General features: G+C 40.5%; 1 protein-coding gene across 1 annotated transcript in view; it reads left to right on the top strand.

Annotated features, from left to right (window-relative positions):
• The window catches only part of slco3a1 (solute carrier organic anion transporter family, member 3A1), a 40,314-nt gene that overhangs the window by 21,154 nt on the left and 1,823 nt on the right, over positions 1-17,337 (top strand). Inside the window, exons 3-9 of the mRNA XM_039808991.1 lie at positions 9,241-9,339; positions 9,435-9,707; positions 10,252-10,416; positions 10,509-10,707; positions 14,976-15,144; positions 16,025-16,197; positions 16,416-16,480. Of these exons, the coding sequence (XP_039664925.1) occupies positions 9,241-9,339; positions 9,435-9,707; positions 10,252-10,416; positions 10,509-10,707; positions 14,976-15,144; positions 16,025-16,197; positions 16,416-16,480 (1,143 nt within the window). The remainder of the gene's footprint in view (positions 1-9,240; positions 9,340-9,434; positions 9,708-10,251; positions 10,417-10,508; positions 10,708-14,975; positions 15,145-16,024; positions 16,198-16,415; positions 16,481-17,337) is intronic.

Raw genomic sequence — 17,337 nt, 5'->3', positions numbered from 1 at the left:
TCTACTTTATTCAAATCCCATCATGTTAATGGAAGCCCCTTGGCACGCCGAACTGCCAACTCCGTCAAATACACCATGCTCAAATCCTAGTAGAAACAAAATAAGTCTGGAGCCTTGTGTTTTAAATGGAGAAGTTTCAATACTACTTGGTACTGGGTTATTACAGTCAATACCTTTTTTAAAGGTATTAAGTACTGATACCCAGACCTAATGATCATACTGTAGCTGACAACATCATGCAGGTGTTTAGCAGAGTCTCACTGTGTTATTAGCAGAAAAAATGGGCCGGAATTTGAGAATCGCAGATTAGGTTGTGGCATGCTTGTATAGCTTCTTACTTATGAATGAAATAATTGAAAGACCTATCTAAATGCACTTTCTCATAAAATTCTAGTGAAAAACTGCAGCAGGTTGTGAATCATAACAAGCGGGACACATGCTGGTTAATGTTAATGTTTAAGTATGTACCTATTAAAATAAACCCACAGTCCAACGAGGTACGAGATAACTCTGGAAAAAAGTCTGTTTAACCAGCCCACGTACATTTTTTAAAAGATACAAACAGTTGATATGGGTCATATGTTGTGTCTATTTTATAGTTTGGTCAGGTGATGTGCTCAATTTATGTGAAAGAAGACAACACTTTTGTTAATACAACATCTTATTTGTGTGTTTAAAGAAGTCATATTTACTCTGAAAAAAAGGCTTTCCGATGCCAGTTTCTGCAACCTCTACATGTAACGTCAATGCGGATAACTCAACTATGTCCTCTCCCATAACAGCAGAGCGCTTATTGACAAGTTGACGACTACCAATAACTCTGATTGTATGTGGAAATTGTAAATCCTGGACATTGGGTTGATTTTGACGGAGTGCAGAACTCCATGTGTATTTACTGCCTAGTTTATAGTCCGTAGTCTGGCTACAGTGACAGAATAAGAACAAGGCTGATGGATTTGTGAGGAACTATGAAAGTGCAAAGAATTATCAATAAATACACAGGGTAAAATGTCCCAAATGTTGGGTGACTCACTCAGCACAGCCTTCCAAAGTAAGCTATATTCACTTCGGTTTCTCACATCACCAGATAACAACACGTTAAGCAGGGGTGGTTATACATTGAATGACGCCCCAGGCGAGACAAACTCCGAGTGCCCCCCACCACAATTGTTTTGCCAAACATTGCCAAAAGACACAATATAGAATAAATATTCAAAATGGCACAAATCCTTCATCACACAAATGTGAAAACACACTAAAGAGAATGTAATTATTACACTATAGCACTAAGAACAGAAAACACAAACTAAAACCTGACCTTTCTGGCCTTCCTTGATGCAAAATCATCAATGATGTCATCGTATGAAATCTGCTCCCCTATTGGGTGATTGATATTGATGACGGCAAGGCCAGTGATCCGTTCCTGGGACATAGTTGACCTCAGGTATGACTTGATCAACTTTAGTTTGGAAAAGCCTCCTCTCTGCTTGAGCCACAGTGACTGACAGGGACGGACTGGGACCAAATATCAGCCCTGGCATTTTGCCCCGGCCCACCACGATAGATTGACATAAAAGAAAGGTTTAGACTCGTCTTGGTCTTGCTCCGTCTCTGTGTACTTCCCATTTCTCCTGTCACGGACTAGTCCATTTCATTGTGAAAGTAAGGGGTGTTGACCTCTCTCAGCAAGCAGAGCGCCTGCAGCTGCTGGGGGCGCTGATCTGCCAATTCCCCACACAGTGAAATGATAGAAAACAGAAAAACGCTTCACGGCGCAGAGGACTTTTTCTCTTTTTTTTAATCTCCGCCCCCCCCATGTGACATGAAAAAATGCCGCCCCGGGCGGGTGCACGGTTTGCCCGTGCCAAAAACCGCAACTGACGTTAAGCTAACTAGCACGTTGCTATCACCTGCAGCATGCGGCCTAGCCCACCAATTAAACTTTCTTTCTCCGCTACCTCTCCTTAGTAAGCAACAAATCACAGTGTTTCCGATATATACAATATTGTTTCCGATATATACAATATTGCCGCCGCTGCTTCAGCATTTTATGAAATGTCATGAAGTCATAATTACAAACTCTGCAGAGCTGTCTGCTCCACGAGCTCAAGTGAACATCATCCGCTCTCTTTTCCCTTTGAGGGTGAGCAACTGGAACAGTGACAGGATGTCATCACTCGCGAAGTCATGACAACCAAGTAAACAGCTGCGCAAGTACAGCATTTTCTCCTCAGGCAGAGTGACAAACAGCAACAAAAGCCTCGACGGCTGATTTTGCAGGGCTGAGTCTGAGATGCACATTGCAAAATGTATCTGGAATTGTTCATTAGCTATGTGTCATATCTGTAAAGCCTAATGGGCTCACAGTAGTAAAACATACTTTATTCTGATCCAAAGACTCTTTCTGTGAGAAAAGGACCCCATATCCTGGAATGTAAGACATATAGGATGCTTTTGATTGCAAATAAAGCAAACTGTTGCTAAAAAGGTACTACATGCTTTATTCACTTTAGGTAACGTTACTGTTGACAACTTTTGTCTATAACATCACCAGCTAACAACATGCTAGCTAACAATAACCAGCTAACAACCAAGGATGTCTTATAAGAACTGGATGCAATTCAAGGCTATCCATGAAAATCTTTATTTAAATGTCATAAATCCAAATTATCATTATTAACAGTTGACAGACAAATATCCTTAAAACCACACATACGATGTGAAGCTTGTGCTTTTCCTCAGTAAAAAATGCCTTCAATTTATTAAACCCAGTCCAGAAAACATCACCAGTTATCGTGCATACCTGGAAATAGCCGCATTCTGTTTCTGTGAAGTTGACGAGAGGAGAGGAAGTGTGTTTCCAGGAAGCAGACAGATGGTTGTTAGGTGTGGTGTTAGTTGAGGTGTGTCTGAATCTTTTGTGTTACTGTCAGTGAAAGTGAAGCCACCTTCCTTCACTGGCCATTCAGGAAATGGCCTGTACTCAGTCTGACATCTCTGGCCTTTTTTGAGTGTTTCTCTGCAATCTTAAATGTCTTTAAGCACAGAGGATGTTATGACGTGATGTACGACAGAGGAGGAAGACAGATCTTTTGTTTGAAAGCTCTTCAAATCGTGTGGTCTTAAAAGTTTACAGTCACTTTATGTAACCTTGATATCTTGCGTCAGCTTTATGCACTTCTTCCATCCCGAGACTCTTTTTGTTCCTGCTCTCAATTGACCTTCCGACATAAACTCATGTTTAGGCCTCAGAGATGGAGCTGAGACACTGGCTCTTGGCTTTATCTTCAGTATCATTTAGCTCACTCTGTTTTAGTCTTGCCTTTTTGTGAAAGTGGCACAATATGTTGTTTAGCCTCCAACATCACACTGTCCCTGTGCTCTAATTTGGCTCAGAGGATTACCAAACCAAATTTGTCCAGATTAATGGAAGGGGAGAAGGAATTCCCTTTGTGCAGTGAGAGCATGAAATAAACTGAAGACGGTGCAGGCGTAATGCATCTGACATTTCGATTACCATGAGTTTTTCTGTTTAGCCTCACATTGTGTTGGCTTATAGGCCTAATCTCCACCCCTTGGCTTGGATGGTCCAAAGAAACTAAACTTTGGGACAAGTGGTCTTTGTGGAGGACCTTGTATCTGTGTTGAACAGCATGAAACCAGCCTCTTACTGGGTTTCACCTGGCTCCACATTAATCTCAGGAGCTTTTTATGAAGAGTGCAGCCCAACCTGTCACAGTTATATTATGGCTTAATCTTTGCATAGTGTTTTGGCTGAGCCATTACAAAAGTGTATGAGATGGAGGTGCTTGTATGTGGTTACATATTTATAGGAAACACTCTCCAAGTGTGAAGATAAATAGCATGACGTCAAGGAGCTTCTATTTTTGCTAAACCACAAGTGCTACATTTGTAGTACTGCGAAATAACATCCCTCTGTGTTCTTTGAAGTGAAAGCATGGGCATTTGTACATTCAACATTTATTTTAAGTCAACTTTCCAAATGTAGATCGTAGGATATGGGAAGCAGCTGTGGGTTAATTATAGAGGTGTGACGAGATATTGCCTACATGAAATCTCGCGAGATTAAACGAGACGAGATTTCTCGTCAAGGTAAAAAGTGTCTCACGATATCAGTACACAAGTGCAGAGCTGCAGCCTTGAAATTAGCATAGAAGATTCCCCGCCCGTTCTCCAAAGTTGACTCGGAGTTTACTTTTGCTGAGCGATAGCGGAAGAAAAAAGCTGCCTAACGTTAGAGAGTAGCGCCGCTCCCTCTCCCTCTCCCTCTCCCTCTCTCTCTCTCTCTTGGCCGAGACACACACGCGTCCACAGCGTACAGTTCACTGTGGCGCTGTCTCGTAGAGACCACTCTCTTTCTCTGTCCTATTTAAAATGAGTTGGGAAGCGGACAGCAAAACCTAACTTTACTTTTAATTATATTAAACAAAGAGAAATGTTCTCGGTTCATCCTATAATGGTCATAAATCGATACAAGAGAAGCCTACTTCCTTGTTTAGTGCTGCAATTAATAAAATGCAGAGGAGGAGAAAATAAAAATAAAATCTGTCTTCACAAAAATCATCTGAGTGTTTGATGGTAATTTATTTGTGCTTTAGAACGTAATCAATGTGAGACAATAGTAAAATAAGCTGTATTGCTCTCTGTTTACTGTACAATGACAAATTCAAGTGCAACACATTTGGTCTCAACTACTGCCAGAAAAGGCTTAGTTATGTTGTAACCTTTGTTCTCTGAGTGAAGAGACTATCTCTCCACCATACACATGGAATAAGTAACAGTGTAACTGTTAGTTATACAGGAGAGACGCCAGTCATTTGAGTTTATGGCAAAACCTTTCAGTGCTCGGTTTTCATTTTGGGACTTTCGATTGAATAAAGGACTATTTTTCCAGTTTTATTTCTTCATTGTAGTTTTCTGTAAAATAGTGTTAAAATCTTGTCTCTATCTCATGAACCCAATCTCGTGTCTCGTCTCGTCTAGTTAATTAACATCTGGAAAAGGACAAGCCTCATGGACAGGAGCTTTCCCAGCCTTTTCTATTGGTCTCTAAACAAGAAGGAGACAAAAACGATAGAACCAAGCTTTGTCATTGAATTATATCTGACATGCTCCCCTGAGAGTATAACTCACAGGATACTAAAAGGCTCGGGCGAAATACAACATGAACAAATTAGTTTGTTTTGTACTTATCTCGTCACAGGACCGCTGAAAAGGAAGGGAAGGGATTTGGAGGCAGTTTAGAAAAGTAGTGTGTTACAAAGATTACCCACGGCTGTGGTTGTGTATTGAGTTGACCTTCATAGAGATTTAATGTGCTTGACTTAGGTTTATTTTTATTTTTTTATTTTTTTATTAATCCTGTTGTGAAAAACACAAAATCAACCCTTTACAGCTTGTACAGGCACAGTTGTCTTTTATCTATGACCTGAGAGCGAATATCAATTATTTGAAAAAAAGATAAGGAGAAAGAATAACTGTAGCAGTGAGGTTATGGGCAGTATAAGTTTGTAAATAACATAACCAAGCTTGTCAGTGTGTGCCCATGGGAATACTTCATAGTTCAAAGGCGCTCTCATTTATGGGCACGTGCTATTTATCTCCTGAAATATTGAAACATTCTCCATTTATTTCTTGAGTTAGATGAGAAGACCGATGCCACTTTTATGTCTGTATGTAAAGTACATAGTGGGAGGCAGTAAGCTTAGCTTAGCATAAAGACTAGAAGCCGGGGTGATCATCTAGCCAAAGCGATATTGAGGTTGCCAATAAACCGGTGGAGACGCTGCACATAAGTGCTGGGTAGACAGATAAACTATTGTCCATCAAGCAATGGTCACACTACATATCTCACTATTAAACTACAAATTGTTGTTTTTACATACTGGTTTTATATGCTAATTAGTAAGCTTTAGTAGTGGTAGTAGGTGGATTTTGTTAGCTTTGGACAGAGCCAGGCTAGCTGTTGCCATTCCCCCCCAAGTTTTTATACCAAGCTAAACTAGCTGCTGGCTGTAGCTTCATATTTACCATGCAGACACAATAATGGTATCCACTTTCTAATCTAGCTAACCGTATGGTAGATTTGAAGCAACAGCCAGCAGCAGCTTAGCTTAACATAAAGACTGGAAATGGGAAAACAGATAGTCTGGCTCCATGCAACAAAAGATGTGGTTTCACTGGGAATTACATGCCAGACTATATCCTGGCAGGACACCGTGACTTCCTGGAGTGACTGCCTGGCTAGCTCTTTCACCCCGCTAAGCTAAGCTAAGCTAAACTAATCAGCTCCCAGTTTTAGCTCTTACTTAATGGACAGACATGAGACTGGTATCGACCTTCTCACCTAACTCTCAGCAAGAAAGCAAATAAATATATTTCCAAAAAGTGTTTAACTATTCCTTTAAGCCAAACTGGAGAATGTAACACTAGACAGTGTGTGTTATTTAACATGTTTCCTTGTAGAAGCTCCCAAAGAGGTAACGTTTTTATCTGGAGGTGGAGGAAAAGATTAGAACTATACTGAAGCAATGTTGGACTTAATACTGCATTCATGTTAGCTTAATCCTATTGTGGGAGACTCAACCTACTGCATGCTGTTCCTCTGATGGCTTTGACCTTTAAAAAAAAAATATATATATATATATATATATATATATCGTCATCTTTTATGTGAAGATTATCACCAACTTCAAAATTGCATTCACCCTGTTTCTTGTGCAGAAGCAGCAGATTGATAAGCAGGCATGGTCCCTCATAGATTAGTGATCTCTTCCACATGCAAGGCTCGTGCTGCGGCACAATGTTATCATCAAGGAGACAGCGTTTCTTAAAGCCGATACATGTTTCCACAGAGATCCGTACCTACCCCCTTTAAGAAGGGGGTAGGTACGGATCTCTGTGGAAACATGTATCGTCTCAGTGGTCGTGGGCTAGCTGAGCTGTCAACTCCTGCAAGGTGATTTTGTCTAACTGAATTTCCTCTTTGTGGTTTCCTGTGGTGAGAGAAATTGTGATGTTGTTGCTATGAGAAGACAACACTCAGTTTCTAAGGAAACACTCGAAACAGAGAGTGCATAGGCCTCATTTGCAGCACCACAGGCAAATACGCTAGTCATATAGCGACTGCAGCCCTCCTTCATTGGTATCTAGTAAAAACTCCCTGCTGTGCCCCAACGGCTCTTTCCTCTGTGTTTGTGGGTGTGAATCCCTCAGTATGTCTTTGTGTAGCCTATAAAGAGGTGGTTTAACACTGTTGTTTAAGCTTAGTTGTTTTGAACTTTGATTTCAGTCTTGCATTCAGACTTTCACCAGAGGAAATTAGATTTATTTTCATATTGCAAAGCCTCAGAAGCTAGCTGAAGGAAGAGGTAAAAACCTGTCGTGCTCTGGCACCTCATGGCCACACAACTGTTTCTTTGTTAATTTCCATCTTGGTCTGACTGTCAACCGCAAAGATGTTTCGGCTGTATGCTTATGGGGAGAAAAAAGCAGTATGTTCCCATCCCAACGTGAATGAATGTTTTCTTTTGTTTCACTCCTCGTCTTGCCTAAATGAGTTTATACCACGTTATAGGTAGGGAGCCACACCTAAACAAATCTGTGAGCCATTTCCATTATGGGAAGAATAAACTATGATGTGAAATAGGCTACAATTATGTTAATGTGTTGACTCCCTTTCTATGTGGGTGGTCAAGGCGGGAAGCAGACTGCATTCCCTCAGCACTAGCAGACGTACAGAGCTTAGTCACCGTTTCCACGCTTGTTCATTAAGTGGCTGCTCCTGGCATTCGAGCATCTTACTGGAGGCTCCGTGCTGATAGCAGCAATGTTCAGGCCAACCTGCAGCCAGTCAACGGGGATTTCTGTTAATGCTGCAAGGGCCGGAGGAGGAAGTGGAGTAGCAGAGCTGATTTCATTTAATTTGGTAGTAATTTGTAGCAAGCATTTCCGGGGGTTGAATCGCAAACGTAGAACAAGATCTGTTTTTTTTTTCACTGTGTGCCAGATACAGTCTAACAGTGCGGTCTAATAATACCACAGATCACAGGACACACGGGGAGAAATTTGTCTCCCAAATTGAGCTTTGAGTCTTCATTATCTGCCTGCAGTCTGAGTCACAGCGCCAGACTCTCACCCCGCTGACAGATCTCTAATGAGGATTTTGGATCAAGCTCCACATTTTATCTCCAGCTGCCCACGAGAGCAGAGATGGGACAAACTGCACTGCACTGGGTTGTTTCTGTTGAGGTGTCGTCCTCACAGTGTGTGTGTGTGTTTGTTCAGTGTGTTACCCTGCAAGGGTGACAAGGCTGAGCCATGCAATCATAATGAATACAGTTACTGTGTGTAGAAACCGCCGCTGCTGTATTTGCCTTGTGGTTTTAACTGGGTGATTTGATCTTTCATGACAGCCAAAATGTTTCCCTTTTGCTGTCTTGCTTCCCATTGAACCTCCTGGAAAAGGCCACATCAAAGTAGAATAGGCCTTCCTTGATGTGGATACATATTTAAGAGTGTCTTGTTGCTCTGCATTCACAATGAAATATTTTTTATATTTTCTTAACTACATGTTTTAAGTCCTTCACAAATTCACCAACATTGTTGCATGCCACATTGGGCTTTAATGTTTCGAAAATAAAATGCTACTTTATTGTCCCACCAGAACAAGTAATTTGTCTCTTTGTCTTGCCAAAAAACACAATACACATAATTAACACAATAGCCATTACAGTTCATCAGCATTGTATGTGCAAAACAGAGCTGCAAAGATGAATCGATTAGTTGTCAAATATTAAATTATTGGCCAACTGTTTTGGTAATCGGTTTGAGTCTCTTTTTTTTTTTTTTTTGCTTTGGAAAACAACATTCTTTTTACCATTTTGACATTTTATAGACCAAACAACTAATCGATTAATCAAGAAAATAATCGACTTATTGAAATCTCCCAGCATGGGGACATTGATTGCACTTGGTACAAAGGTTCCCTTATATGCTTACCAGAGGTGTTTTATAGCGGCACTCAGAAGGCATTAAAAGTATTACACAGAATCATGATTTTGGCTGGTGACCTACAGTACAATATTCACAGCTCTTATAATAAAACTAGCCTCCTTGTTTTGGGGCTTGTTTTTGTCACTATAAATGTATTTCTGAAAGTGTAAGGTGACTCAAATAAGACCAAACAAACAAGTAAAGTTGATATTTGTTTCTGTGCAGGAATCCTCTTTTCTACACTGGTGTTCGGGCCTGCCTGTGGCTTCATCCTCGGCTCCCTCTGCACTAAGTTCTACGTAGATGCTATCTTTATTGACACTGGTGAGTTTGATATTTGTCCAGTGTTCCAGTCTCCATTAATTTAACCTGTTTCTCTGTGTATGTGGGGTATTGACCTCTGCTGTGACTCTCCACAGATGCGCTGGGCATCACTCCAGAAGACCCGCGGTGGATCGGTGCCTGGTGGGCAGGCTTCCTCCTGTGTGGTGCCTTACTCTTTTGCTCAGCTCTCTTTATGTTTGGTTTCCCTCAGTCACTGCCATCCACAGAGAGAGAGGAGGGGGCAGACAGTGAGCAGGTTATGCTTCCTCCCTCTCCTAATGCAGAGTATGAGACTCCAAAGCCCAGCAATGGGGTTGTACGCAGCCCCGAGCCTGCCAACAGCCCCACCTGCTGTCAGCAACTCAAGGGTGAGTGTGCAAGATCCAGTGTAGTACTGCAGTGTTGTCATGCCAGGAAAATACACTCTTTTAAAATACATGACATATATCGATTAATTTATTTTCTATATTTGTCAAATGTGAATAACTCTGATTTTGGTCTTTGGCTGTTGAAATTGTTCTAAAACGGTAACAACTTAGACCTGCTTAGTGGTGGAAGAAGTATTCAGGTCCTTTTGATCAAGTAAAAGTAATAATATCACAATGAAAAATACTCCATCACTGCTCTGGAAATGTTATATTATTATATTTATTTACTTAATAAAATTACTTAAACTCTCTTATTTTTATGATTATGGCAGGTTGTCCAAAAGTAGAGAGAGCCTGAAAAACCTTTATCCTTTATTTTATTCATTGAGTATCCACCAAGTAATTGGTTTATTATATATTGTATTGTATTTATTATTATTATTATTATTATGTTATTTGATTGCTATACAAATGTTCTTCAATCAATTAATTTAGATCAGAGCAGGATATTAATGATCTTCCTTCCTTATTCATTTACACCCAGTGATCCCCAAGGTGACCAAGCACCTCCTGTCGAACCCAGTGTTCACCTGCATCATCCTGGCAGCCTGTATGGAGATCGCGGTTGTGGCGGGCTTTGCAGCCTTTCTGGGGAAATACCTCGAGCAGCAGTTCCATCTCACCACCACCTCAGCGAACCAGCTGTTAGGTCTGTGTTTACAGCAAACATACCTAAGGCCACACATACTATATACTGTATATCCGTATAATAAATAGGTTCTGGTCAACTTTATTTTTAAGGTATGACCGCCATTCCATGTGCATGTCTGGGGATCTTCATGGGCGGTCTGCTGGTGAAGAAGCTGAACTTGTCGGCGCTGGGAGCCATCCGCATGGCCATGCTGGTCAACCTGATCTCCACCGCCTGCTACGTGTCCTTCCTGTTCCTAGGCTGCGACACCGGCCCTGTCGCAGGAGTGACAGTCCCATACAGAAACGAGTAAGAGAGAAGCTGGATATATGGCAGCCATTTGTATTTACATTGAATACAAGTTAAGGCAGTACCAAGATCAATCTGAGAAGTTGTGATTAGAATAGCAGAGAAAACATAATATTAATAATAATAATTAATAATAATATTAATTTATTATTAATAAAATTTTCAGTAATTTACTGAATTATCTTATTTCTCAGGACTATTCGAATTAGGGGTGGGTACTGAACGTCGATACTTTTATGGCACCGGAAAAAAATTATTGATCTTTCAGTGCCAAATTTTGGTTCCAAAAGCGTCTGAGCGCGTAAGCGCAAGTTTATCTGTCCTCTCTGCATATTGACACAGAGCGTAGCTCCGACCGACACACACACACACACACACACACACACACACACACACACACACACACACACACAGAGGTGCGGACGGAGTAAACTGTCTGCAGTTTTGTTGAAGTCACAGAGAGTCATGGTTGGTTTCAAGTGTGGTTACAGTTTTTCAAAACTTCACGCAGACAGCGTTTGCTGATATTAATGGCGAGCCGAAAGTGGTCGCGGTGCTGTTGACGTTACACTTCCTGACAAGCAGGCACAACGTTGGTTCTCTGCCCTGATGACTGACTGACAGGCTGAGCTTGCAAGGCAACGCACTTTTTAATAAGGTTACTCTGAGTGAGCAGTTTTACCAGAATTTTTTAATTTTGGTAACTGTTTTGATCCACAATTAAGGTGGAAAATAAAAGCTTTGTGTTTAATGTATTTTTGTTGAATGTTGAAATGGATTTTAAAACATATGGTATCGAAAAAAGTATCGTTAGGAACCGGTAATAGAAACTGAGGTATCGAAATGGCACCGGATCAAAAGATTTTGAACGATACCCAGCCCTAATTCGAATAGAACAAGGGACATTTCTTAGTTTTAAGGGGTTTACAAGACAAAGAAAATTGGGAGCCACTGGGTTAGATCAGTATTATTCTGATGTACTGTAAATGGTTAAAGTGATGTTATGACACCTTGGGCTGCAACATACATATGCAACATAGTTATGCTGTCTTAAATGTAGCTGGTTGCAAAAAGTTTAACTTCCTGGTTAACTGGTCTTTTGACATGCTCTGTTTGCCCAAGATTTTCCAGTTTAGCTAAGAGTCCATTTTCATGACAAAACTGGTTTGGTAACAACTAGTCAATCACATGCAACTTCAGCAGGTCAGAAGCAGAGTATTGTATGTAAAATCCCCAGGAGAAAGTTAGTTGAATTCAGTGTCAAAACCCAACATCTCTATCTAAATTCAGCAGAGCAAGCTAAACTATAGATGAATGCTGCAGAATGCTGTGACTGACCGTGTAATAAAATAATATAATTATATTATTTTATTACACGGTCAGTCACAGCATTCTGCGGTCTGCTATTTCTGTATAACAGACCGTTGCTGTTGATCATAGACTCTGGCAGACCATTTTTAAATTGCTAAAATTATTTTTGTTAAGTTTGTGCTCATACACAGCTCATGCTGCTGAACAGAAGATCACAAAGGGAGAGAGAGGGTGGAGGAAACGGGGAACACTAACAGCGCTACAGTGCAAACAGAGCATTAGTTAGCTCCATGGTTAGCTCACTCACCGCTTCCACCCGAGAGCTGGGCTCATCAGCGGTAAAGTTAACCGTCCCGACCAGGATGCAGGTGTTATCAGCGGGTAACCACTGTATGAGTAGCCGTGTAATAAACCAAATAATGTAGCGCAAGCCGGTCATTATTGGCAAGTTCTTATACCGTAGATTCTAAATCTGATCCTATCATAAGGACCCAGTTATTCTTATAAATAAATATGAGCAGTAAACTAAATTATTGCAGTGAAAAGTAACACTGCTGCCAAGGTTAGAGGACTTTATTAGAGGTGAACTGCAGACGGTCTAAATGTGTAAATAAAGATTATTATCACTGCCGGTCATTGGGGCAAAGTGGCCTTACTTACTTTGTGTCATCTCATCAAGTTTAAAAAAAGGTTTTCTATTCAGAAGGTGGCCTTGTGGTTCACCGGTCACAAGAGATTTAGAGCTAAAATATTATATGCAATATGCAACAGGCAATCTCATTCAGTTTTATATTGATAAGTCATAATTAGGGCTGAAACGATTCCTTGAATAATTCGATTACAAAAAATCCTCGACGCAAAATGACTGCCTCGAAGCTTCGTTAAATCAATGTTACCAACGTTGTATCGCTGACGGACGGTGTTTCCGCACGGAGCATTATTGCTGTCGCACAGACGCGGCTCAGTCTGCTGCTGGCGACACATGCCAGAGCGTAAAGCGGGGGGGGCTAAGAGAAGAGACAGGCTGGAGAAAACGACAGAAAGTGTCCAAAGTTTGGAATCAGTTCAAACGTAATTAAAACTCTGTACAGTGTGTCTACTGCAAAATCAAACTAGCTTACCACGATAATAGCACGACGTCTAACTTAATCATCCATTCCACGAAGAGGACCGACTAAAGTAAATCACAGAGTCATATGGACGATGAAACTACACCAAACACAACAACTACCAAAAACAGACAAGAAAATATCAGTGGTGACCACGCGATCTGATGAGCCGACGTTGACTATCCCTTCGGGAAAAACAGCTGATTGTTGCGCCTTTTTTTCTCTCTCTCTCCTCTTTTTTTTTTTTTTTTTTTTTTTTTTTTTTTTTTTTTTTTTTCTCTCTCTGGAGAAACAGCTGATCAACGATCTAATAGCATAAGTGTAACAGAGCTGTGTGACATTATAATCAAATCTGAAATTAGATTATGAAAATAGGTTGAGTATAACTAATATTTACATATAGGCCTACTGTATATACAGATCATTCTCAGGTTGAAACTTGTAGTTCTGAAAGTTAAGTTGCACAACTTAATGTAATGTTTGTGTATGTTTAATGTATGCCTTAGTTTGAGGTTGATATCATTTGAAAAAAAAATCTTTAAAAACAATGTAATATGGCACTTAAATGCACTTAATATATTTAGTTTTTTGCGAGATGATATTGTAAGCAATGTATGCAATACAAATGTTGCTTTTTCCGAAAATATTGCTTTTTTCCCTAGTTTGGGTTGTTTAAAAACGCAAAAAAAAATTATTCGATTATTCGATCGATAAAGTGCTAGATTAATCGATTACAAAAATAATCGATTGCTGCAGCCCTAGTCATAATAAATGAAACTCCTTTGTCATTATCTGTTTATTTATTGTAGCCTGCTTTTGTCTAGAGCTAGAAATAGTTTGAAATGTTCCAATAGTAGTAGTAGTAGGAGTAGTAGTAGTAGTAGTAGTAGTAGTAGTAGCGATACAATAACTGAAACAATAACCAAAAACACTAATGCAATTTATTTTTTTCAAGGAAAAATGGCAAAAATTCATGGGCTCCCATTTTTGGACTGTTGCTTAAATGGAGAAAAAAAAACATAGTTGAATAGATTAAAGTCATTTCAGATTGATTTGGGTTAATCAAAGTAATAATGGGTAGGTTAATCGATAATTAAAATAATTGTTAGTTGCAGCCCTAATCACAACAATGCTCAACACAACAATATCACCATATCAAACACTGGCCTGAGCTGTAGGAGGGAGGGAGAACTTACTACTGATTACAAGCAAATCCACTTGTGTTATGTATTACATGGAAATGTCAGGGACCCTCCAGGCCAGTCTGCCCCTTCCTCTTTGGATTAGATCACTGCGCAAGTGATTAATCAGAGGCTGTTATAGATCTCTGGAGCTGTTGTCATTTCCTTTCATTTTGCACTGAGCCTCTCCATTGGAAGAAACGCAAAGAAATGCCTCTAGTCCATACCATTGTGTTAATAGGAGGTCTTCATCGATCCAGGTTGAATATTATGCATTCTCTTTTTTGGAGGACAATTGTCCAGTAGTTTATGTCTACATGAGTCCAAGCTTTTTAAAATGGCTGCCCCAGTAAAAACACACTTGACTGGTTTTGATACTTTGTGATACATACACATTTTTTTGTCCAAAAGAAAAAGTGTTAAGGTTTGATACACAGCCATATAGTTGCCTTTATTTCTTGATATTTCAATGTGAAAGCAGTATTTTTGTCCGCTCCATGGCAGGTTAGCTGTGCAGTGCAGTTTCCATGGAGACGTTAAAAAGTAAAGCATAGTATCACTGATAAAGAGTGCTTCTTTGATTTTGTTTGTGCCATATACGGTACAGATATAGTTGGTACTTCCAGTTGGAAATGATGCTCAGGTTTCTCTCTGTGTCTCTGTTCAGGACTCTGCGGGTGGGCGAGAAACCAGAAGCCCAGTGCATCAGTCGCTGCAACTGCTTCACCTCCTCCATCAGCCCCGTGTGCGGCTCCAACGGTGTCACCTACCTGTCCGCCTGCTTTGCCGGCTGCACCGGAACAGGAAACTCTCGGACCACATCGAACATCTCTCAGGTCTTTACCCTAAAGGCTTCTGCGTCAAATTGATGGCGTACCCCCACAGACCCCTCTGCGTCGCTGCCAACCCCCCTCCGAGCCCACCACCGTAGCCCGACATGTATCTCCAAAAATTTGTAACTTTGCGTCGAGGCCTCAAGGACTGTGATTGGTCAACTCGTCCTGTGTGTTGATAGTCGGTGTTTCAAGCAGCCTACTGTGGGGAGTAGCAACATGCTAGTTCACTGACATAAGCTTTGCAAATAAACTCAGACATATCTTGGTTACAATGACAGGGTTACCCGTTTGTAAAGTGTCTACTGTATATGTCAGTTAACATTTTGAAATTAGCACTTTGCCAGCAACCAGTACTTTGTGGGCAGTTAACATAAACTGGCTGGCAGACACCTCGCAAATAACCTCAGATTTATCACCCGCTGAAATGTGAAATGCACCGCGATGCAAAGCAACCCCGACGCAGAACTGCAAAAGGGTCCCGACGCCGTAGGAGCAACGGCGTATCTACGGCATGGAGTTGACGCAGAAGCATCAAACAGCCTTAAGTCTTGTGGTATCAATTAGTAACCGTAATCTTCAGATTTTGCCACTGAAAAAACATCAAATGAATTACTGTTGATGCAAACTTATCTTTGAACATCTTAAAATGTTCTATATACTTTGATGTTAAAAAAAAAAATTCTCAGTATTTTCCAGTTCTGTCGTCAGCTATCACATGCTGGACAATCAAGTGTGGCTGTGGTTGTTACCAGATCAGATGCTTAGTTGTACTGTATTGATGCCAGGCTTTCTTCCAAATGTGAAAATAGCGTGCACCCGCTGTAACACATTTTCCATGTAATTTGATTACATTCATTTTGAATGGTTGTTCTCTTCAAAGAACCTGACGGGATGCGCTTGTGTATCCTCTGAGAGTGAATTGGCCACAGCGGTTCCAGGGAAATGTCCGACGCCGGGCTGCCAGGAGGCTTTCCTCGTCTTCCTGTGTGTGATTTGTGCCTGCAGCCTGGTCGGAGCCATGGCCCAGACGCCCTCGGTTATCATCCTAATCAGGTGTGTTTGATATAAAGGGGTGTGTGTGTGTGTGTGTGTGTGTGTGTGTGTGTGTGTGTGTGTGTGTGTGTGTGTGTGTGTGTGTGTGTGTGTGTGTGTGTGTGTGTGTGTGTGTGTGTGTGTGTGTGTGTGTGTGTGTGTGTGTGTGTGTGTGTGTGTGTGTGTGTGCAAAATCTATAAGGACAACAAAACTTTTCTTTTACCTGCTTCTCTTTAAGGACTGTGAGCCCGGAGCTGAAATCGTACGCACTTGGAGTGTTGTTTCTTTTGCTACGACTCCTCGGTAAGAACTTTTACCAGATTCATTTCAGATACTATGGTTCTGTCTCAATACTCCCACTTGTGGCATTTGCCCGTCAAGTGTGTGAGTGTGTGAGGGAGCTCACTGGGACACTCTTAGATAATGTCATCACTCATGCCAATACAGGCTTCGATCGACCTGAGATGCTTTGTTGGTTTTATTTATTTTCCACATTGAGTCAAATCGGATCAACTGTACAGCATTAGAGTTGATGACACTGAAAGAAAACAAATGCACATTCAGAAGGTGGGAGGAGTAATGGAATTAAGAAAGTCTAAATCAAGTTATCTAAAAGCACGCCGGTCTACTTTTACAAGTCATTCAAGAGATTAATTATCTTTGTTTGAGTGTGTCTAGGCAAGGAATGTACAAGTATTTCTGAAATCATTTTAAAAAGTATAATATACTGTATATATAAAATATATTTCATATTTGTGTTAAATATAACATGAATAATTACTGTATATTTAATGCCAAATCCAACACTTCATTAACTTCAACTTGTAAATGTTGAGTGTTGGTGTTGGGACAGACCCCGATTAATCTATTGCTCCTCTATTCCAATCTGTGTCTGGGTTTTTTGAGGAATTGTTTGAGATTTGGGGAAAAATGTGGCATCTTGCAGAGAGTTAGATGAGAAGATTTACTTTCAGACAGAGCCAGGCTAGCCGTTATCTGAAAGAAAGAGAGTAAACAATTTTCCCAAAATGTCAAAATATATTCCTATATTATATTTCTTTAAGAATGGAACATCCATATAAAGTAGTTTTTTCTTATCTTTATCTTATTCTTGTGGAAACGGAGAGTGTGTGGGCTAAGTCAGTGTTTCTGTTGTACAG

The sequence above is a fragment of the Perca fluviatilis genome, chromosome 8 (genome assembly GCF_010015445.1).
Source record: "Perca fluviatilis chromosome 8, GENO_Pfluv_1.0, whole genome shotgun sequence".
Taxonomy (NCBI): domain Eukaryota; kingdom Metazoa; phylum Chordata; class Actinopteri; order Perciformes; family Percidae; genus Perca; species Perca fluviatilis.
Note: the sequence above shows the minus strand (reverse complement) of the source record. Positions and strands in the feature narration are given on the sequence as shown.